At 36.1% G+C, this 19,448-nt stretch overlaps 2 protein-coding genes across 2 annotated transcripts; both read left to right on the top strand.

Annotated features, from left to right (window-relative positions):
- The first annotated feature begins 8,404 nt into the window (after positions 1 to 8,404).
- Positions 8,405 to 15,573, top strand: LOC114524210 (sushi, von Willebrand factor type A, EGF and pentraxin domain-containing protein 1-like). The gene is made up of 5 exons (XM_028545348.1): positions 8,405 to 8,592; positions 10,034 to 10,263; positions 12,256 to 12,385; positions 13,805 to 14,057; positions 14,192 to 15,573. Exons 1-5 carry the CDS (start codon positions 8,472 to 8,474, stop codon positions 14,580 to 14,582), a joined length of 1,125 nt encoding a protein of 374 aa, XP_028401149.1. The 5' UTR covers positions 8,405 to 8,471; the 3' UTR covers positions 14,583 to 15,573.
- Positions 15,574 to 17,465: 1,892 nt separating this feature from the next.
- On the top strand, positions 17,466 to 18,789 carry LOC114524266. Its single transcript, XM_028545413.1, has one exon. It carries the CDS (start codon positions 17,466 to 17,468, stop codon positions 18,621 to 18,623), a length of 1,158 nt encoding a protein of 385 aa, XP_028401214.1. The 3' UTR covers positions 18,624 to 18,789.
- The last annotated feature ends 659 nt before the right edge of the window (positions 18,790 to 19,448 follow it).

Genomic DNA, 19,448 nt, shown 5'->3' with positions numbered 1-19,448 from the left:
CATAAAATTTGGGCAACTTTGGATTCCGCTATGTTCTGTCACAATACCCGGGTGTAATTAATCTCCCAGCGGAATTAGTACCCTCGGAAGGCGCTCCGCGCCCGCTCGGGGATTAAGGTTATAAACTCATGACTCCATCTTTTGTTTTTCATCGGTTTTTAACTTTTTTGTAATAACCTTCAATCTAAAAAGCAGGTGGTATTTGATCTCTCTGGGGGAAATGCAGGTTTTGAATGCCGGGTTGAAGGTTATAACGGAGAATAAAAACCGCATAACAAGTTATTACAAAAAATAAACACCGCGCTCGTCAGGTTATTACTTATTACGACAATAATACTCCTATTATAAAATCAACTTTAAATCAAATCAACTTTATTAATGAGGGTGAACGCATGACAGTGAAACTGATAAACCAGCGGCCCTCCTAACTATAAATACAAGACAAATGGCTGCGAATAAGCATGCATATACGTATATAGCAAGAATTTAATAGCTAAGGATCTAATAAGAATTTAAAATACTTTAAAATGGTCCATATATTCTTAAAGATGTCAATATAAAAGGTTCTCAAAGATGACCTAAAAGTGTCTATGTTATTAATGGACTTCAGTTCATTTGGTAGGTTGTTCCATAGTCTTGACAATCTAACTAAAGTTGTCCGTCCACCTTCTGTTTCTCTATTGAAACGTGCGCAAACTAAGTTTATTGAGCCATAAGGACTTGAACGGTTGTGGATATCTGAGTTAACCCTCAACGTTTCCTTGATGTAAACCAAATATATATTTATATATATATATATATATATATATATATATATATATATATATATATGTATATATATATATATATATATATATATATATATATATATATATATATATATATATATATATATATATATATATAGCTATAATGAAAACTTTATTGATTTTTTCTCTTATACGTGCAATTAAAAATCACTCTTTTAAAGGTAATTTACAATTGGCTACTTGATATATGGAGATAAGATAATGGTTACAATACACAATTACATTACAGAATACTATATATATATTTTTTAGTATGTTAAATATAAAATTAGAATTTCATCAAATCTGGTTTGGACCATTCTTTGTTTCTACAGCATAAAATATAGTATGTCGATCTAATAGCAATATTAATAATTTTTCGAATAATATATTTTACATGACTTTAATTTGGGTACATTAATTCTAGCATTTTTATGAAAGCAGCAGATTGTTTGTCGAAGACACCAAGAGCACTGATGGAGAGATTAATGAACTTTACTGACTGAATTTTTTTCTTTTGCTCCACAATGAATTCTGCATATTTGGAGCATTTGCGCTTTATATTATTTCTGAGGTTAGTTTCAAAACCAACGGTAAGTTCCAATACATACAGACAGTTGTCCTTAGTCAAGATTAGTAAGTTAGGACGGTAGCTATCACCAGTTATAATAGAAGGATTCAGATATGAAGGCAGATCGGCGAAAATATCTTGGATTTGTTCTGATTGGAGGTTATTGGCTATAAGATTGAGGATTGAGTCATGTCTCCAGGTAAATCGGTTTAAATAAGAGTTGCAGCCAGCAATAACATGTAACAACGTTTCACGATGAAGGCAAAACGAACATTCAGAAGATGAAGAGATTCCCCATTTCTTCAGGTTATTTCGGGTCGGTAGTGAATTGTTTATATAACGAATTGCGAAGTTAAAAATGTTTCTCGGTAGTTTGGATTGACAGGCTGGCCAAATCGTGTTCACTTGTGATAAAGAGAATTTCGAGATACTAGAGAAGAATGATCCTTGACAGATTAATTGAGTTCGTAGTTTGTGTTCATGATTTTCATGAAATTATATATATATATATATATATATATATATATATATATATATATATATATATATATATACACCCATTTGCAAAAACGTTGGCCGCAGATAGATAGATAGATAGATACTCGAAATCTAATTAGAATTGCATATGTTGTGTAATATGATTGAAATCCCATGCAAATGTGATCATATGCAATTCTAATTAGATTTCGGGTATCTATCTATCTATCTATCTGCGGCCAACGTTTTTGCAAATGGGTATATATATATATATATATATATATATAATATATATATATAATATATAATATAATATATATATATATATACAATTAAGTAAAGTATCCAAGAAGAAAGAGTGCTCGATATCAAAATTTAATAGAGCGATTAAAATAAAATAAAATATTACAAAATTTGAATATATGTTCGCTACACTCTGTGTTTCACGTTTCTTCTGAAACGATCATCAGGCGAATGATTACTCTACAGCAGTTAAAGTTTGTGTGATGACGTTTTTGACATGCTTGCGCTGATACAATTCAAAAATTGCGCGCGCGTTTAAAGTTTTTTGCGCTGAATCTGTTTTTATGTCTACATTTTGCGAAAAGTTCACTTCTTTTGTTAATGTCGTCTCCTTCGAGGATTTAAGAATTGCCATTTTTTCCTCCAGGCACAGGTTGCATGACCGTCCGCCCGCTGAGTAAGCCGGAACGCATTTGATTATTGTCCACTTGATGTTGAATGGTTTGTTTAGTCTTTTTAGGTTCCATGTGTGCTTTGATAGTTCAGTTTCGCATGCGTAGGCTGGGTTGTTTATGGATTTCTTGTGGTTGTAGTATCTGGTCTTGAACGTACCAGCTGTGACACCGATGTAGTTCTTCGACTCAGGAGGATTTGTAGTTGTAATCTCGGCATTATAGACGAGGCTTTCAGTTAGGCATTTACCAAGGAGTGGGCATTCATTCTTGATGCGGCAGTTGCAATTTGTACGATCTGACGAGGTTTTGTTCGATTTCATGATGTTTCGGTTGTGGCTGGAAATAACACTTTTTACGTTTGGCATGCACGAGTAGCTAACTTTGACTGAATTGCGGTTAAATATCTTGTGAAGCTTTGAGGATTTTGGAAAGTGTTTATCGATTATTTGAAGAAATTTCTGCGCAACATTAGTTTTAACGTTTTTACTGAAAGGTGGGTTAAACCAGATTATGTTCCGCTTACGTTGTGAATTGTGACGGTGTTGGCTTGGGTTGTGTTGGTCGGAGTAGGTGAGCCTGACATTATAATTACAACGTTTGAGTGATTCTTCGTAAACCGGTAGACTCTCTTTAAAAGATTTTTCGTTGGAGGATAGTGAGGATAGACGTTTGTTGATTGACAAATATATATATATATATATATATATATATATATATATATATATATATATTAATATATATATATATATATTGAATTTATCTTAAAATATTGTCGTCGCTACACGGTGTTTCACGCCTGACCTTTTACAGTCAGACGATCTTCAGGCGACAAATACAGGATTGAGTTCAATCATGGTTCAATGTTTGCTTGCGACGCATCTTCAACGGTCTGCTGACGCGCGCTCGCGCGCTTAGATGTTCGTGCCCCATTCTGCGTGCGTTTAAACCGCCCCGCATTGAACTTGTTCCGGTGGCAGCACTTCGAGAACAGTTCGCTTCTTTTGTTCAAGGATTTACTATGGTCTGCTTGTATTATGCATAGTTTTTCTGAAAGGCATAAGTTGCAGCACTTTTTACCAGCAGTGCGGGGGGTGGCGCGTTTCAAAATTGACCCAGTTGATCTTGAATGGTTCCCACTCGTGTTAAGTTTCCAGACATGTTTCGACAGTTCTGTGTCTGTAGCGTAGCGTTCGTTGTTGATAGATCTCTTGTGATTCCTGTAGCGTTCTTTGAAGGTCGTAGCCGTCATTCCGATGTACTCTTTCGTCTCCTTTTCGTCTTTAGTCAGTATTATTTCGGCTTTATACACGATGTTCTTCGTCAAGCAATTTCCTTGAAGAGGGCAGCTGTCTTTGATTCTGCAATTGCAGTTGTTGTTTTCGGTTCTTCCTGTGTTTCGTGCGTTGTTTAGTAGTCGAGTTGTGGTTTGAGATCGCGCTTTTTATGTTTCCCATACAGGAGTAGCTCACTTTTATTGAGTTCCTATTGAAGATTTTGTGTAATGGGGATGATTGCGGAAAATGTTTGTCTAACAACTGTAGGAACTTGCGTGCAACGTTCGTACTGACATTTTTGCTGTATGGCGGATTGAACCAAATGATTTTCCTTCGACGCGCTCTTTCTGGTGACGAGGGGTTGATGGTGCGGTCAGTTTGGTAATGCATTTTGAAGTTGTAATTGCTGCGTTTGAGGGCATTCTCATAAAATGATGTTGAGGAGTGGAAGGATGCTTGGTCAGATGACAGGGTGGATATTCGATTGTTCACCGATGTTGGGATTTGTTTGATAATTGATGGAGGGTGATTGGATCTGCTGTCGATGTAGAGGGGATCGTTGTTTGGTTTTCGGTACGGCGAGTATTTCTGGTCTTTCAGGTTTAGGGTGATGTCGAGAAAGTTTACAGTTTGGTTGTTGATTTCGGCGGTTATTTTCAGATCGAGTTGGTGGAAGATTTCGTGTAGATCTTTTCGAGCTTTATCAGCTGATCGACCACTGACACCTTTTAATAATGCTAGACCGTCGTCCCGATACAACCCAACGCCGTTACCGAACTTTCGTTTTAGTTGACTCAAGATACAGCATACGAAAAACTATGCATAATACAAGCAGACCATAGTAAATCCTTGAACAAAAGAAGCGAACTGTTCTCGAAGTGCTGCCACCGGAACAAGTTCAATGCGGGGCGGTTTAAACGCACGCAGAATGGGGCACGAACATCTAAGCGCGCGAGCGCGCGTCAGCAGACCGTTGAAGATGCGTCGCAAGCAAACATTGAACCATGATTGAACTCAATCCTGTATTTGTCGCCTGAAGATCGTCTGACTGTAAAAGGTCAGGCGTGAAACACCGTGTAGCGACGACAATATTTTAAGATAAATTCAACAAATGACTCGCTCTACTTGTAATTAGTATTGAGCACTCTTTTATCCATTACAAACAATTACATTTGGATATATATATATATATATATATATATATATATATATAACCCGTTATATATATATATATAACGGGTGTATATATATATATATATATATATATATATATATACACCCGTTTGCAAAAACGTTGGCCGCAGATAGATATATAGATAGATACCCGAAATCTAATTAGAATTGCATATGTTGTGTAATATGATTGAAATCCCATGCATGCAAATGTATTCATATGCAATTCTAATTAGACTTCGAGTATCTATCTATCTATCTATCTGCGGCCAACGTTTTTGCAAATGGGTGTATATATATATATATATATATATATATATATATATATATATATATATATATATATATATATATATATTTATAAATGTAGTGATAGAAACTATCATGATGACAGAAAGTAACGCGTACAAAATCGAGTGCTCAAAGCTTGCGCAGTGCGGTATAACACAGGATGAGAAACAGCAAAGAGTGAAATATATTTTTTAGTATATGCAAGTATTTGTTTGACCAAGTTTAAGGTCACTATAAACCTGCTATAGTTTAAGGGGCTAATGTAAAAGTTCCGCGGCGAACATAATGGATACACCTTGATACAGTGTAATACTTGCATGGAATCGTGATATTTAACAATTATTGAATGAGGTTGAACATGATATGATGATTATCAAGTTTAAGGCTGAGGTTGATAATGACAAACTAAGGCTTGATAATTCTTCGTATCATGTGAAAACCGAATTCAATATTTGTTTTATTGTTTATTTAAAAGAATGAACATTACAAATTTGAATCGTTCGCTTGAATTTGATTTCACATTCCCGCTACTTTGGGACGTTGATGTCTTCGCCATTTGTGTGACGTCATAACGTGGGATACGACTATTAATCACACGTTAGACGTAGTCAATTTAATAATGTGAACAATACCAACGGATTGCTTATCGATTATGGATCGGGAGGCTTTACAATCTATTTTCAACCTTATCCAGGTGAAGTTTCTTTTGAAACTATAAGGTAATGGTGTGGTAGTTTTTCGTAATTGGTTATGTCTTTGCAAAACCACATATATCAAGCTCATATAGCCTACAAATTAACTGCATTCCTTAAACGCACAATATTAAACAAAATAGACATGCACTCTCTATCTACATTTGGTAGCAAAATATACAGTAAGTTATTTTCCATATCTTCACTATATAGTAAAGAAATATTCCATATTTTCATTATAGCGAAGATATCGATCACGTAATCATTGCTCGTGGTGGAAGATAAAATTCATATCTTCGCCCGCCGTGTAATATCCCATATAATTAGATTAGATATCGTTCCTCTTTCATCGCTAAGTCTTAAGTTGTATCTGTAACTCTGTGTTGTTTAAAAAGTATCGATATGAGTTGCTTATAAACATATAGATGTGCTCATTTCACTTTACCTAATAGCTCGCGAAATGCGGGGAAAAGGTGAGCGTTGATTTCCGCTTGATTCTCCGTTTAGCGATTTCTGAAAATGACAAGTAAATATTTCAATATTCCCAAATAAACGTATAACTTTATTTCCTCCTAGAACTGGTTTGTCCTAGCTTGGCCGAGATTAATAATTTCACGAATGTATGCATTACATGGCAATCCTCTGATGGACTGTTCGTCGTTTACCTGGATGCATGGCAAGCCGAATTACTCCAGGACAATTTATAAAAGAAAATTTCTCCCAGGGGGGGGAACATGGGTCATTGGTCAGGACCAAGATGATATAGGAGGTGGTTTCGAGAAGTCTGGTGCGTTTGGTGGCGAACTGGTTGGAGTGCATATCTGCATGGGACAAAGTCATTTCCTTTCCTGAAATTACTAAGCTTTCATCGTCTTGTGTTAAGATGACCAAAGGAAATTATGTGGCGTTCAGTGATTTTATTATCCATGGAAATGTCACCAGATTTCAACCAGATTGTTGCGAAAATTGATTTGATTCATGATGATAAAAAATAAAATGATAATTATTATAACTTTGTGAATTGATTTACTGTATAACAAAAATGTACAATGCGTCGCTTACCGGTAGAAGGCGAGGTCCAAATGATATTTACTGACTCTCGTTTCAAATACGGTCCGAAAGCAAAGGGCGATTACGCTTCTCGGTTCTCTCAAACTGTAGAGAAATAATTACCCGTAACAGTAGGGTAAAAGTAATTTTTGCTGAAAGACCTGTACGGCTGAATAATTCGGTGGATAATTACCTTCTATGCGGTCTACTTTTTTCGACATGCACCGTTGGTAAAATGTCGGAAAGTGTGTTTTATTATGCAGATGCATGCATGTATAAAGATTCAGGCGCTAACTCACAAAATACAAATCATGCAAACTGATTGGACGAGCGAATTTTGTCACCTGTGAACATTGCAAACAGGATAATAATACATACATGACGTAACTGCAACTTATCAATTGACGTAACATTGCTTAATTTTAATTTCCTATATATAGGTATATAATTATGAGGTTCGATTTCGCGTTTTTTAAGGGTCGGTTTAACTTTTTTTTCGGGTTTATGTTGCTACCGCTCTGTGTATATACAATTATATATAAAATATTTAAAAAATATAGAAAAAAAAAACGATTTAGCAGCAAATTGTTCACATATCTCCTAAGATCGCGCCAATGGATCTTTGCGTGTTATTGTTGAATTGATTTCTATACACGTCGATTAAGCACTCATTACGTTTTTGCTGTTTTGTACGACTTTCTTATTTATTCCTTGTAAATAATCGCTTAACACACTAATTTGCTGCTCCTACTGGCGTCACGTGGGGTTTTCGCTGTAGACTACAACTCGTATATAGGCAGATATTATAAAATTGCGCGCATTCAAACGCGATCATGCACATGTATAACCTCGAATTGAATACTTGAAAAACAAATCGCCTATATTTTCGATAATCCATGGCGCACAATAGCGCCCTCCCCGTATCGGTATAGCACCCTGGCGACGGGTCGAAGCTACTTTCAACCGCCTGGGGCCAGTTGTATCAAGAGCGTTTAGCTTAAACTGTGGATAAGTCAAATATTACACTCCCAAATCTGTCTTGAATGAGTCAACTTGCATATTATGCACTGAATATATGTAGTTTTAAGCAGTGTCGTTGTATTCAGGTTAAAAACATTTAGTTTACTTGTTGAATGAAACGATAGACTCGCTTTCTATTTTGAACTTAACCACCGTTTCAGCTAAACGGGCTTGACACAACCGGCCCCTGAAGATTATTAATTCGAAATGTAAAATTTCAGTCAATTTTAATCTAAAAATATTCACATTTATTCCGCAGCCATAAAAGACAAATTTTAGGCATGTCCATTGCATGACGTTTTATTTAGCATGCATATAAAATATGAACACCTGCCGCAATATTCATTTGTACCGCGGTCTTTACGCCGAAGTGTCAATCGCGTAATATATATGTTCCATGCGAGAGAAAATTTTCACACGGACAATGTGAAATAGGTATGAACATGCATTTCGTGGTATCTCCTAGTCTCTCGTATCTTTTCTTTCTATTATTGGGCATGCTCCACCAAACCAGATGTGAAGAAATAGAAAACTTCTGTTTTGATGGCAACTATGAAGGTAAGCGGTGTAGAATACATAAAATATATATACATTTTAGACTTCAGCCAGTTCGAGCAGTTTTTGTAGTGTATTATTTTCAAATTTGATTGCAATATAGTTAAGTGGGGTGATCTTTCTTGAATGTTATAATTTTATTCTTCAATATTAGCTTCTGCTGGAATAAGGAATTAGTGCATGCATGCGTTAAAAAAACGCTCAATTCGATCGTCATCATTTTCCAGATAACCGACTTCACGTAACGTAGCTTATATATAAGGTCACATTAAAAGGAAATAATGAAGGATAGTAAATAAGAAGGATTGATCGGAAACCTTTCATACAATGCAAATTATCGCAACAATATAATCGTAATATTAGGCTCGAAATTGAAACGAATGTATTATTTACGAATCAACTATAGCTATGCTCTACTCGGACTGATCGCTGACGACGGGCTGATCGCATGTGTGAAAAGACATTTTCGACTGTTGCTAAAATGCCTAAAAGTCAATACAATTTTTGAAGATAAATATAAACGAAACAATTTAATAATATAGTTGCTTTATACATGAGGCAGTTCACTTGACCGTTCACGGTCATACCGAAACGACTCGTAGCGTCAATCTTCTTTCCTTGGCACTCAGATAAAACTAATGACTTTGAAACAAAGGAATACGCTATCGATACGCGTACGATTGACGATTGAAGTGGAAAACAGGCCTTATTCTCCCGAAAGCGTTGTTAACTTCGATATAAGTTTTGAAATATGAACACTTTGTGTAGTTTTTTAGTTAAAGCAAGCAAAGCTTAAAACATCGGGACTCAACCGTAGTCCGTAACCGTGTTTATGATAATATTACGCGCTTTTGTCCCCTTCCATTTTATAACCGCGCGTAAAGCTCTAAGGCCGATGATACTAACAACTTCACAGTGCTTGTGATAAAATAATAATTAATTTCCCATTTGGCTGATTGATATTTCATTAGCTGTATAAGAGCCAGATTGGCTATATATATCATTGTAATTATACTTTATGTATACAATATGAGATGTTACGCATTCTGATTGGCTGAGCTACTCGCTGTATATCAGCTAATATTATACGGCGAGTTAAGGCGGATTTTCATTCAGTACAAAATGTCGCGCGATCGACTTTTTACGACCGCTCGGTTCTATGAAATATAAACAATAATGCGGAACTAATCCATTAGATGAGCTTGACATATCACATTTGAAAAGAAAGGGATCGCAAAATATCAATCGGACGACATTTTGCACTGAATGGAAATCCTCCCTAACAGTCAGGAATAGCTATTGCGTGTTTTTCACTCAAAGTCATTCAAAATTTAAATAGGGGCTCACAGCGAACCCGAAGCCTATTACAACGTATAAATAGGTCCCAGAGTACAGAGTTTATTCATTACTAACGCTGCTTTTCTTTACAATATGCTGTCTTTAGATCGCCGTTTAAACAATACCCGCGTATTGCAGTATCTGCGTTCCAATTCAGGACCTGAATGCGTTTTGCAGTGTCTGAATCGAGACAAATGTTGTAGATCCATCAACTATAAAAAAAGCTCGCAATGTGAGAAGAACTGTGAACTGCTTTCTGAGACAGGCGCCGAAAAACCTGACCGTTTAGTTGAAGACCACGAATATGATCATTATGTTTTGCTACAGCCATCAAGAGTAAGTGATGCATGATACAATATGATACCACAATTTATATATATAGCTGCATAAGGTTGGATCTTTTGAAGATTTTTTTTTTCTGCAAAAAATGCATTATAAAACAACTTAGAAGGTTTTAACAACTTAGAACAACTTTTAGGTGCGTCTACGTACAGCACGAAAACATGAGGCGCTTCGAAACTGAGTTGTCATAGGTCTTGAGTCATTTGTCACCATTTTTCCACAAGAATTGTAGGACAGATTTGGCTTATTTCTGACCCGTTCTTGTGCTCAGATCAGCGATTAATATTTTTCATTTGTTCAATAAATGATTGTAAGTGAATGACCACATTATTTTTGTGAATAAAAAGTCTTAGGGAATTGAAAATTATCATACTCATTACCAAAAATTTCCGACTTATGATTTGTGTCGCATGTATATACTAATTTGCATTTAACTCATACATAATCGTCTTCATGCAGCTTTTAGTATATGATACATAGAGAATAAAAGGACAAAATTTAAAATTCTTGGACCTTGCCCACTGTTTGCCGACCAGATCTGGGTATATACCTTGGGTATTTTTGAGATCACAGAGAAAATCCGGACCGCACATGGAGAACAATTTGATTATAACAGGAATCTACGCAACGACTGGAGAACAATATCTTACGGAAGAAAATTTCTTGGTGGCGTAGCTACATATTGCACGTCAACTCATCAAATACCTGAATAGAAATATTGACAGAGTATGAATTCATGTGAGCGAGAGAGAGAGAGAGGAGAGGTCGTTCAGAGAAGACGGCCAAAACTTTGAGCAATATGTTTTTTAATTAATTGGAGGATAGCCGAAATACCCAGGCTAAAAAACGTTTCTAGACCACCCTTATTATGTAAGATTATGTAAGAATGAAGCGAAAATTAGTACACATTTCGTTCCCTTCATATTTCCTGATACATTTAAATACAAATTAAACATTCACGTCACACTAAATTTCTGTGTGTGCCGCAATAAATTCTATGCAAACGTTGTTTGCTATGCATGTATGTTTACATTTTTGAGTATTTGGAACATAGCAGCATTTTGGACTTCTAAGACATAATTACTGAAACATGGAATCATTATTTTAAACGACACTTATTTTCTATTCAGTGCAACACGCCAACGGGCTAATCGCTTACGTTTTTCAAAAATTCGAGGTGAAGTCAGTCAGCGCGGTGGATGCATTGCAAAACCAAATACCGTTGTTATATTTTAAGAACATGTAATATTTAGTATAAATGTGAACCTCTCTCTTCGGGAAGAAGTTTTTTCCCCACAATTTAATTAAGTCAACCATGAGGTAACAATAACGAATTCAGTGAAATCAATGATTTAAATTTCGCGGTCTCCTTATATAACAACTTTTAAAGCTTTAAATATTAAGGCTTGTTTACACTTGCGATTCTTGCTTCGATTTTATGTGCGATTTTCTTCTTTTGATAGATGTGAATGAGTAATTAGTTATGAATGCTTTTTTTATCTTTTTATTTAATTGAGCATCGTAGCTAAATTCACTAATTCACATCTATCGAAAGTAGAAAAACGCTCATAAAATTGCAGCCAAAATTGCAAGTGTAAAAGGGCCTTAACAACTTTAATAATAACCATTTGAAATATTTAACAATGAAATAAATTCTGGGCAGGGCACCCGTACCCAATTTTATTAGTGTTCAGGCTACCAAGACAAACGTTATAGGCCGAGCAGGATACGCACGGGTACCGATTTTAGTGGTGTATTTAAAGCGGTGCTTATCCGTAGCTCAACCGTCTGAAGTTGAAAACCATACGGTTTATATATAACTTTAAGAAGAGAGGTGAGCTAACTTGTGCCCTAATTTTTTTTTTTTTAAATTTTCTACAACTTTATTAGTGGTTTTAGAACCATTACAAACTGCCCTCTTGCCCTCACTAACTCATTTTAGTTCTTATTCCACATAATTTGCAATTACCAATTGTTTCCATCCAGGAACAGACAGTATCCTGGTGTCCCGATTCTCCATGCCTGAATGGTGGAACCTGTCTTGGTGGATGCGGAATGGGAGATTCGTACTGTAAATGCCCTCCTAAATATGAAGGAAAATATTGTAATTATCTTTGTAAGTATGCGTGATTTTAATTGTTCGAGCGAATTGCAGTTTGAATTCCATTGCCTCCTATAACGTGACAGCATTTATCTTTAAAATGTGATCGTAACCTCTTCAGTACTAGCTCTTCAGCCTATTGTAAACGCAAATGAAAAAGCATGCAATGCTGTTCACATTATTACGTCATAATGGGCGTACGCGGGAAAACGTCTGCACACGCGGGAAACTGAGGAGTTTTTTCTTGTTTCGTCACCACTGAATAATTTTTCACACATCCGATTTGATTCGTGATTCATGATTTCACACATGCAATTTAAAGTATTCCTTCTCTCCTTGCATATTAAGTGGACTATTTTTACAGCAGGTTTTTCTTCAGATTCTATTTTTCTTCAGATTCTATTTTTATTCACTCAAATTAATATGCGATATTGAAGGGTTTAATGCATTAGAACACTCGACTTTATATCACCGCATAAACTACGCAAAACATCCCCCAACAAAGGAATAAGTCTGTGGAATAATCTTCCCAGTAAAAAACATAGGTCTTATCCTTCCTTTAAATCAATATACAACCAAATATAACAAAACAGAGTGTATAAAAAATGTCCCAAATGGGAAATTTCCGTTTTTTCAGGGTATTTTGCAGAATTTTGGAAATTTTTGTGTTCCGAGGGATAGTTAAGACTTATCTGGTATACCCGGGGCATTTTTGTTTTTTCACTAACGAAACTATTTCAACGGGGGGGGGGTGGTTCCTATCCACTGATATTGAGAGGGCTTGCGAGGGAAATATTATTTAACTGTTTAAAAGTATATAGGAAAGGTTTTTAATATATGGTCAAAGTTTCAGGAAAAATAATGCGTACTAGGAGCAACGCGCGACCCCTAAAGGTGACGAATATTTCATTGCACGCAGTGGATTAAATGCATCGTGTTTTTTTTAGCGTGACCGATCTCATGCATGCAAGCGTGGGCAAATAAATAAATTAAAGCGAGAAACTGAACACAAAAACAAAGCGATTTATTTGTGATGTTTATCCTCAGCATGTCCACCATTTCTTTTATTTCTTTCTAAGCAAACTGCGGCTCGTCTCCGCAAGATAAACACTGAACGGCGAAGCCGAACCATTTGTCTGTCCATTCGCCTAGATTTGCCGGTGGTAGCCTAAGCGATTTGCAAGAAAGAATTTCGAAGGAAATGGAGAATTTGAGGCAGGAGAGACAAATGGTTCGCCGTTTAGGACATTTAGTTTTTTGGAGGCGAATTGCAAAAATAAAAAAGATCTGCAAAGGCAAAATGAAGGCTTTCCTTTTCGTACCATTCAATGTTTTGCGATTAAATTTGAACTAATTTGTTTACATTGTTAACTGTGCTACACATGTTTTCAGGCTTCCATTTCAGATAATTCACTCACATATTTGATATTCAAGGTGCCGATGGATTACGCTTTCGTGGCGGAAATACCGAAGAATATGGAATTCTTAATGCATCATCGACTGACTTGACCTCATTCACTGCATGTTTTTGGATGAGAACCGCTGGAATATCTGGCAAATCAATCCTATCGTATGCATATAAACTCGGGGATGATGTTGTTCAGAACGGTTTTCTTATCAATTCTCGAAAAGAAGGTTTTGAAATCTATTTCGAGCCATACAATATCTCTGGTAACCATTATGTAAGGTACAGTATTTCACTTCCAAAATAATATACCCAAAGTCTCAAAAAAATACACCGCTTCATGTTTCAGCGGAGTTTCTTTTAACACAATACACTAGAGGTTTATTTCATTATTACGCAATATCAACTCTTCACAGGACTGGTTTGCTCTTGGCCGACACCCAAAGTTTCAAGCATGTATGCATTACATGGCAATCCTCTGATGGACAGCTCGTCATTTACCTGGATGGCAATCAAAATTATACAACAATTCGTAAAGGAAAATTACTCCCAGGTGGGGGAGTATGGGTCATCGGACAAGACCAGGATAGTCTAGGCGGAGGTTTCGAAGATGCTGGTGCGTTTAGTGGGGAACTGGTTGGAGTGCATATTTGGGACAAAGTGCTTCCCACCGCTGAAATTATGAAGCTTTCATCGTCGTGTGTTGAGATGGTCAAAGGCAATTATGTGGCGTTCAGCGATTTCAAAATCCATGGAAATGTTACCAGATTTTCTCCAGATTGTTGCAACATAACCTTTGGTAACTAATTTTCTCAAGCATGATAAAATACTGATCAGTCGAGAGGATTACAATATTTTATTAATTATATATATATATATCTTTTGTAATCTATGGCAAATATTGCAACACAACTTCTCATGATTGAAATTTTGCATGGTAATTTTAGATCTACCGGGTGCATAAAAAAGACCTTAATTTAGAAATTAACCTTTTGTTATAATTTAAATGCCTTTGCCGGACAGTTGTTTTATCGAACATTTCAAATGAATTGATAGTATAAGTTATAATGAGGCAACGAGGGATATTTGATTTGAACCAGTATTAACCACATATCCCCGATGTGTCTCAAAATAACGTACGGCTCATTTTTCACATTGGCGAGGTTGCATTATAATATAACAATAGAAAGCAAACGCTTTTATTCCATGTCGAATTGATAGAACAAAATAATTGTCTTCTGAAAAACGAGTCATAAATATTGGGGGGAGTATTAGAGGGGAATATTGCACTATTGAACTCATGAGTATATTCCCCGACAAGAACAAAGAAAACCGAGCAATGTGAAAAATAATGGTTATTAGTAACGCACGTTTCATAAGTTACCCAAAATGTGTTGCGGGCTTATATTTTTGAAAATGCGGGCTTATATTTTTGAAAGAAGTTTTTAGTGAGTATCTTGTGCAAACTTATGGTGTTTTTGAGGAATTGAATTCGTAAGAAAGATATTACTTCAGATATTCGAGGAATGCTTTTGAAGATGGAAATACAATGTCTAAAAACTTTTAATGTTTGTCACATCTTAGTGGAAAAAATATGAAAAGGGACAGTAACCGTACGTAAACTAATAAATTATTGTGCCCAATATTGGCTTTTAAAATGCTTACATATTTGTAAATTCTTTGTACATTATATATATTTACTTGTTGTGAAATATTCTAGTTTGTCAATTATCAGAGTTTTCCATGAGAGAGTATTAAAAATTTTAACTGTAGACTGATTGTAGTTATATGTATACTTTCAATATACGTTGTTCACGTGAGAATCTCCTGGATATTTGAGGAGCTTATAGCTATATATGCCTTCTGCAGTTATTGTCATTATATCTTCGTACTTAAAACAAAAGAAATAAATTTCTTTTCATTTTGTTTTGTTTTTTCACTTTCGGTTCGAATTTATATTTATCAACAGCACAAATGTTTCGACCGCAATCGCTTGTCAATCGCGTTCTTTAGACCAGAAAAAGAAAATGCTATAAGTGAAATATAACATAAATTTCAGAAATCGAACTTAAATTTATATTACATTTCAATCAACTTTTAAAATATCACTCACTCCGGAATCCGAATTACGAGCCAGCAAGTTTACGGTCAGCAAGTTTACGCATGAGCAAGGCTCAGTGGAGCAAGGACGTGATCGAGAGCAAGAGGTGGGAATTTTGTCCGAGCATGCGCGAACAAATAAGGGCGTGTACTATGTGCATGGCGTGCGCGTGACACACGCGAGAAAGTTTTCCCTTAGAACCGCGGAAAATTAAGAAATTTTCTAAAGAGTTCAAAAAGCAAAATAAACAAAACGAATACACTGAAAACTAAAGCTTCGCTTATTGTACTCTTGTTTTCTCTTGAGCACGATATTTTCCACTTTTGCCGGTAGATCAAAGAGGAACAAAGCATGTTTCATTCGTGGGATAATAAATTGTATTTTAAATCAAAACAATAGGAATTTCACACTCGTTGGATGATCGGGCGGAATCGGGCTAAGGATTACTCCAAACAGATCGGCACCCTTTAACCAGTAATCATCAAGGCATCAGTAGACCATTTCATCTTATATGCAAGTCACGTGGTCTGAAATAGTTACGTTTTAAATGGATTCAAGCTGAAATGGTCTATTGTCCATCTGGGATTCCCTTTGTCTGAGGTTGCTGGTGCGCAAAATGCTTTCTCTATCGGAAAGTACTTCAATGGATCCCCGCTTAGGAGCTAAGAATCTACAATTATATATAACAATGTAACTTGATTCAAGCTGAAATGGTCTATTGTCCATCTGGGATTCCCTTTGTCTGAGGTTGCTGGTGCGCAAAATGCTTTCTCTATCGGAAAGTACTTCAATGGATCCCCGCTTAGGAGCTAAGAATCTACAACTATATATAACAATGTAACTTGTTATTTTAAATATAATTGCATATAAATGTTTTCAGTAGATATTTATACATAACTTTACATAACTAGGGACCAACCCCAATGGGGGCCAACAGCCGCGAACATGACTGCCAAGCATGCGAATCATTAAGTAGAGTGGAGAATCATTAAAATGTGTGCTCTATGTAACCCACATTTGAGAAGTCATGTTTGTCCATATCTAAAACATCATCAATTTTATCGATCTTTATTAACCACTGAAAATTTGAGGGCGACTCGAGATGCCCAACTATGTTCCCGAGAAAGAATATTTTTGCGATGGTATGAGAAAGTATATATTCTTAGCATAATGCTGATTCTATGATTTCTATCTACTATTAGTATAAACTTACTAATAGGCTATCACTTTTCCTGCGTTCTGATTGGCTACGCTACTAGTAGGCTATTAGTGATAGCCTACTAGTAGCAAAATTGAAAACAATGGCGGAAAATTCGCGTTTCGCCGAAGTATCTGAAGATTTTTTGGACGACTTGTTGGACAATTCCGTACCAGAAAAAACAAAAAAAGCAACAAAATACGGAATTGCAATTTTTAAGGGTAAGAAAATACATAAAAATAACGTATACTCAATTGAATTTTTATATTTAAACTGAATTTTAAAACATTTTACGCGAACAACAATTAAAATATTTTCTTCCCTTTAATATACGAAATAAATTTCAGAATGGTTTGCAAGCCAACAGGAATTTTGTACACAAATTGAAGAAATGGAAAAAGTCGAGCTTTCTCTCTGTCTGAAAAAATTTTATGCCGCTGCAAGAAAACAAGACGGGAGTGAGTTTAAAGTTTCAACCCTTCGTGCAATAAGATCTGCCATCGACCGCTATCTAAAACAACCGCCTCAAAACAAACCCTGGTCCATTATCGGCGACCCTGTGTTTGAACAAGCTAATAAAACACTAAATGCTATCTGCAAGAAACTCACTCGAGAGGGCAAAGTCGGTCCGGTTATCCACAAGCATCCGATAACAAGCGAGCAACTACAAAAGCTGTACGAAAGCGGCGAACTTACCGACTATGACTCCAAGAACCCTCGGAAGCTTTTACAAACGGCTTGGTTCTACGTTACGTTTTACTTTGGTAAACGAGGGAGAGAAAACCAGAGAAAGCTCACGAAAGATATGCTTGTTCTCCACACTACAGCACAAGGCCGACGATATTTTGAATTTCGACGCGACCGCTTGTTAGGAACAAAAAATCACCAAGGAGGCCTCAACGACAACACGGATGAATCAGACGGGAAGATGTTTGAAGTGGTCAATTCCCGACGGTGCCCAGTGAAAACCATTGAAAACTTCTTGAGCCATTTACATCCAACGCAACAGGTCCTATTTCAACGTCCACGAGAAATGTCCACCAAGTTTCAGCCAGACAAGGACGAGATCTGGTATTCCAATAGTCCCCTTGGCGAATGCAGTCTAGCCAACATGATGAAAACCATATCTAAAGCAGCTGGAATAATCCCACATCTAACAAACCACTGTGTTCGAGCAACATCAGTCACGGTACTTTCAGACAGCAACGTAGAGGCTAGACACATCAAGGCAGTCACTGGACATAAATCGGATACTTCAATCCAGGCGTACAACGCAAGAGCATCATTCCAACAAAAAGAAAATATGTCAAATATTTTAAGTCGTTTTATATCTGGAGACGCCGATCAATCCACTCGTAATATCGTCGCAGCATTAGAAACCACTTCCAGCAAAGTGTCACTTCCAACAACATCCACTCTGACAGTGATGCCTTTGAGTTTGAATAACGAAAATATTCAAAAGGAAACCAATATCGAGATGAGAGGACCGCAGTCGTACAGCTTCCATGGCTGCACTGTTTCGATCGTAAACAACAATTATTCTTCTTAACTGCTGGTTCATCGGAGACTTTGTTGTGAAATAACGGTGTGATTTATATAAATACTGTAATATTTCTTCTCTAATATTTTCTTTGATAAATAATATGATGATATTCAAGACGACGTGTTGAAAACAGTTGAAAGTTGAAACTTGACAGTTCTAAAATGTCGCATATTGTAACGCGTGACCTGGCGCGTCATTTCCGGGAGAATTTAAAATTCAATTTTAATACTTTTGTGTATTTTTGTATTGTGTTTCCTAGTTGTAAATTAATGTTATAGTTTATACTAAAACAATTAGACAACTCGGCCTCGTTGTCTATGAGCAAATAGTCAACTCGGCTTCGCCTCGTTGACTATTCGCTCATAGACAACTCCGCCTCGTTGTCTAATTGTTAATTATACTATATCAATTTATTTATAACTGTGTTTTATCAATTTATTTATAACTGTGTATAATCGGGCTGTATCTGTATCAGATTATATAGTTGGTTGATAAAATAAAAAGCAATGGCATGTTGTCTTTCCCGAATTGAGAAACCCTGGTCTAAGTAAGAACTGAAAACTTAACCGCATGAGCCCACATACCTCACCGCTTACCAACATACATTTCTGACCACGTCATGAAACTAATTTAATGTCGGGTTTGTTCACAAATTGTTTCAGCTCAGTTGAATAAACTTTGGCAAATAAAATTTTTTATGCATGCTGCGATAGTGAATTGACTTAAAACAAGCAACGGGGAATCTTTGATAAAATCAGAAATCTGTGGTAAAATGAGAAATCTTTGTTAAAGATGGGAAATCTTTGATGAATGGAAGGTAACAAGAAGGAA

The sequence above is a fragment of the Dendronephthya gigantea genome, unplaced genomic scaffold (assembly GCF_004324835.1).
Source record: "Dendronephthya gigantea isolate DGI-Jeju-01 unplaced genomic scaffold, DenGig_1.0 000030F, whole genome shotgun sequence".
Taxonomy (NCBI): domain Eukaryota; kingdom Metazoa; phylum Cnidaria; class Anthozoa; order Malacalcyonacea; family Nephtheidae; genus Dendronephthya; species Dendronephthya gigantea.
This window is presented reverse-complemented; position numbering and strand designations above follow the sequence as displayed.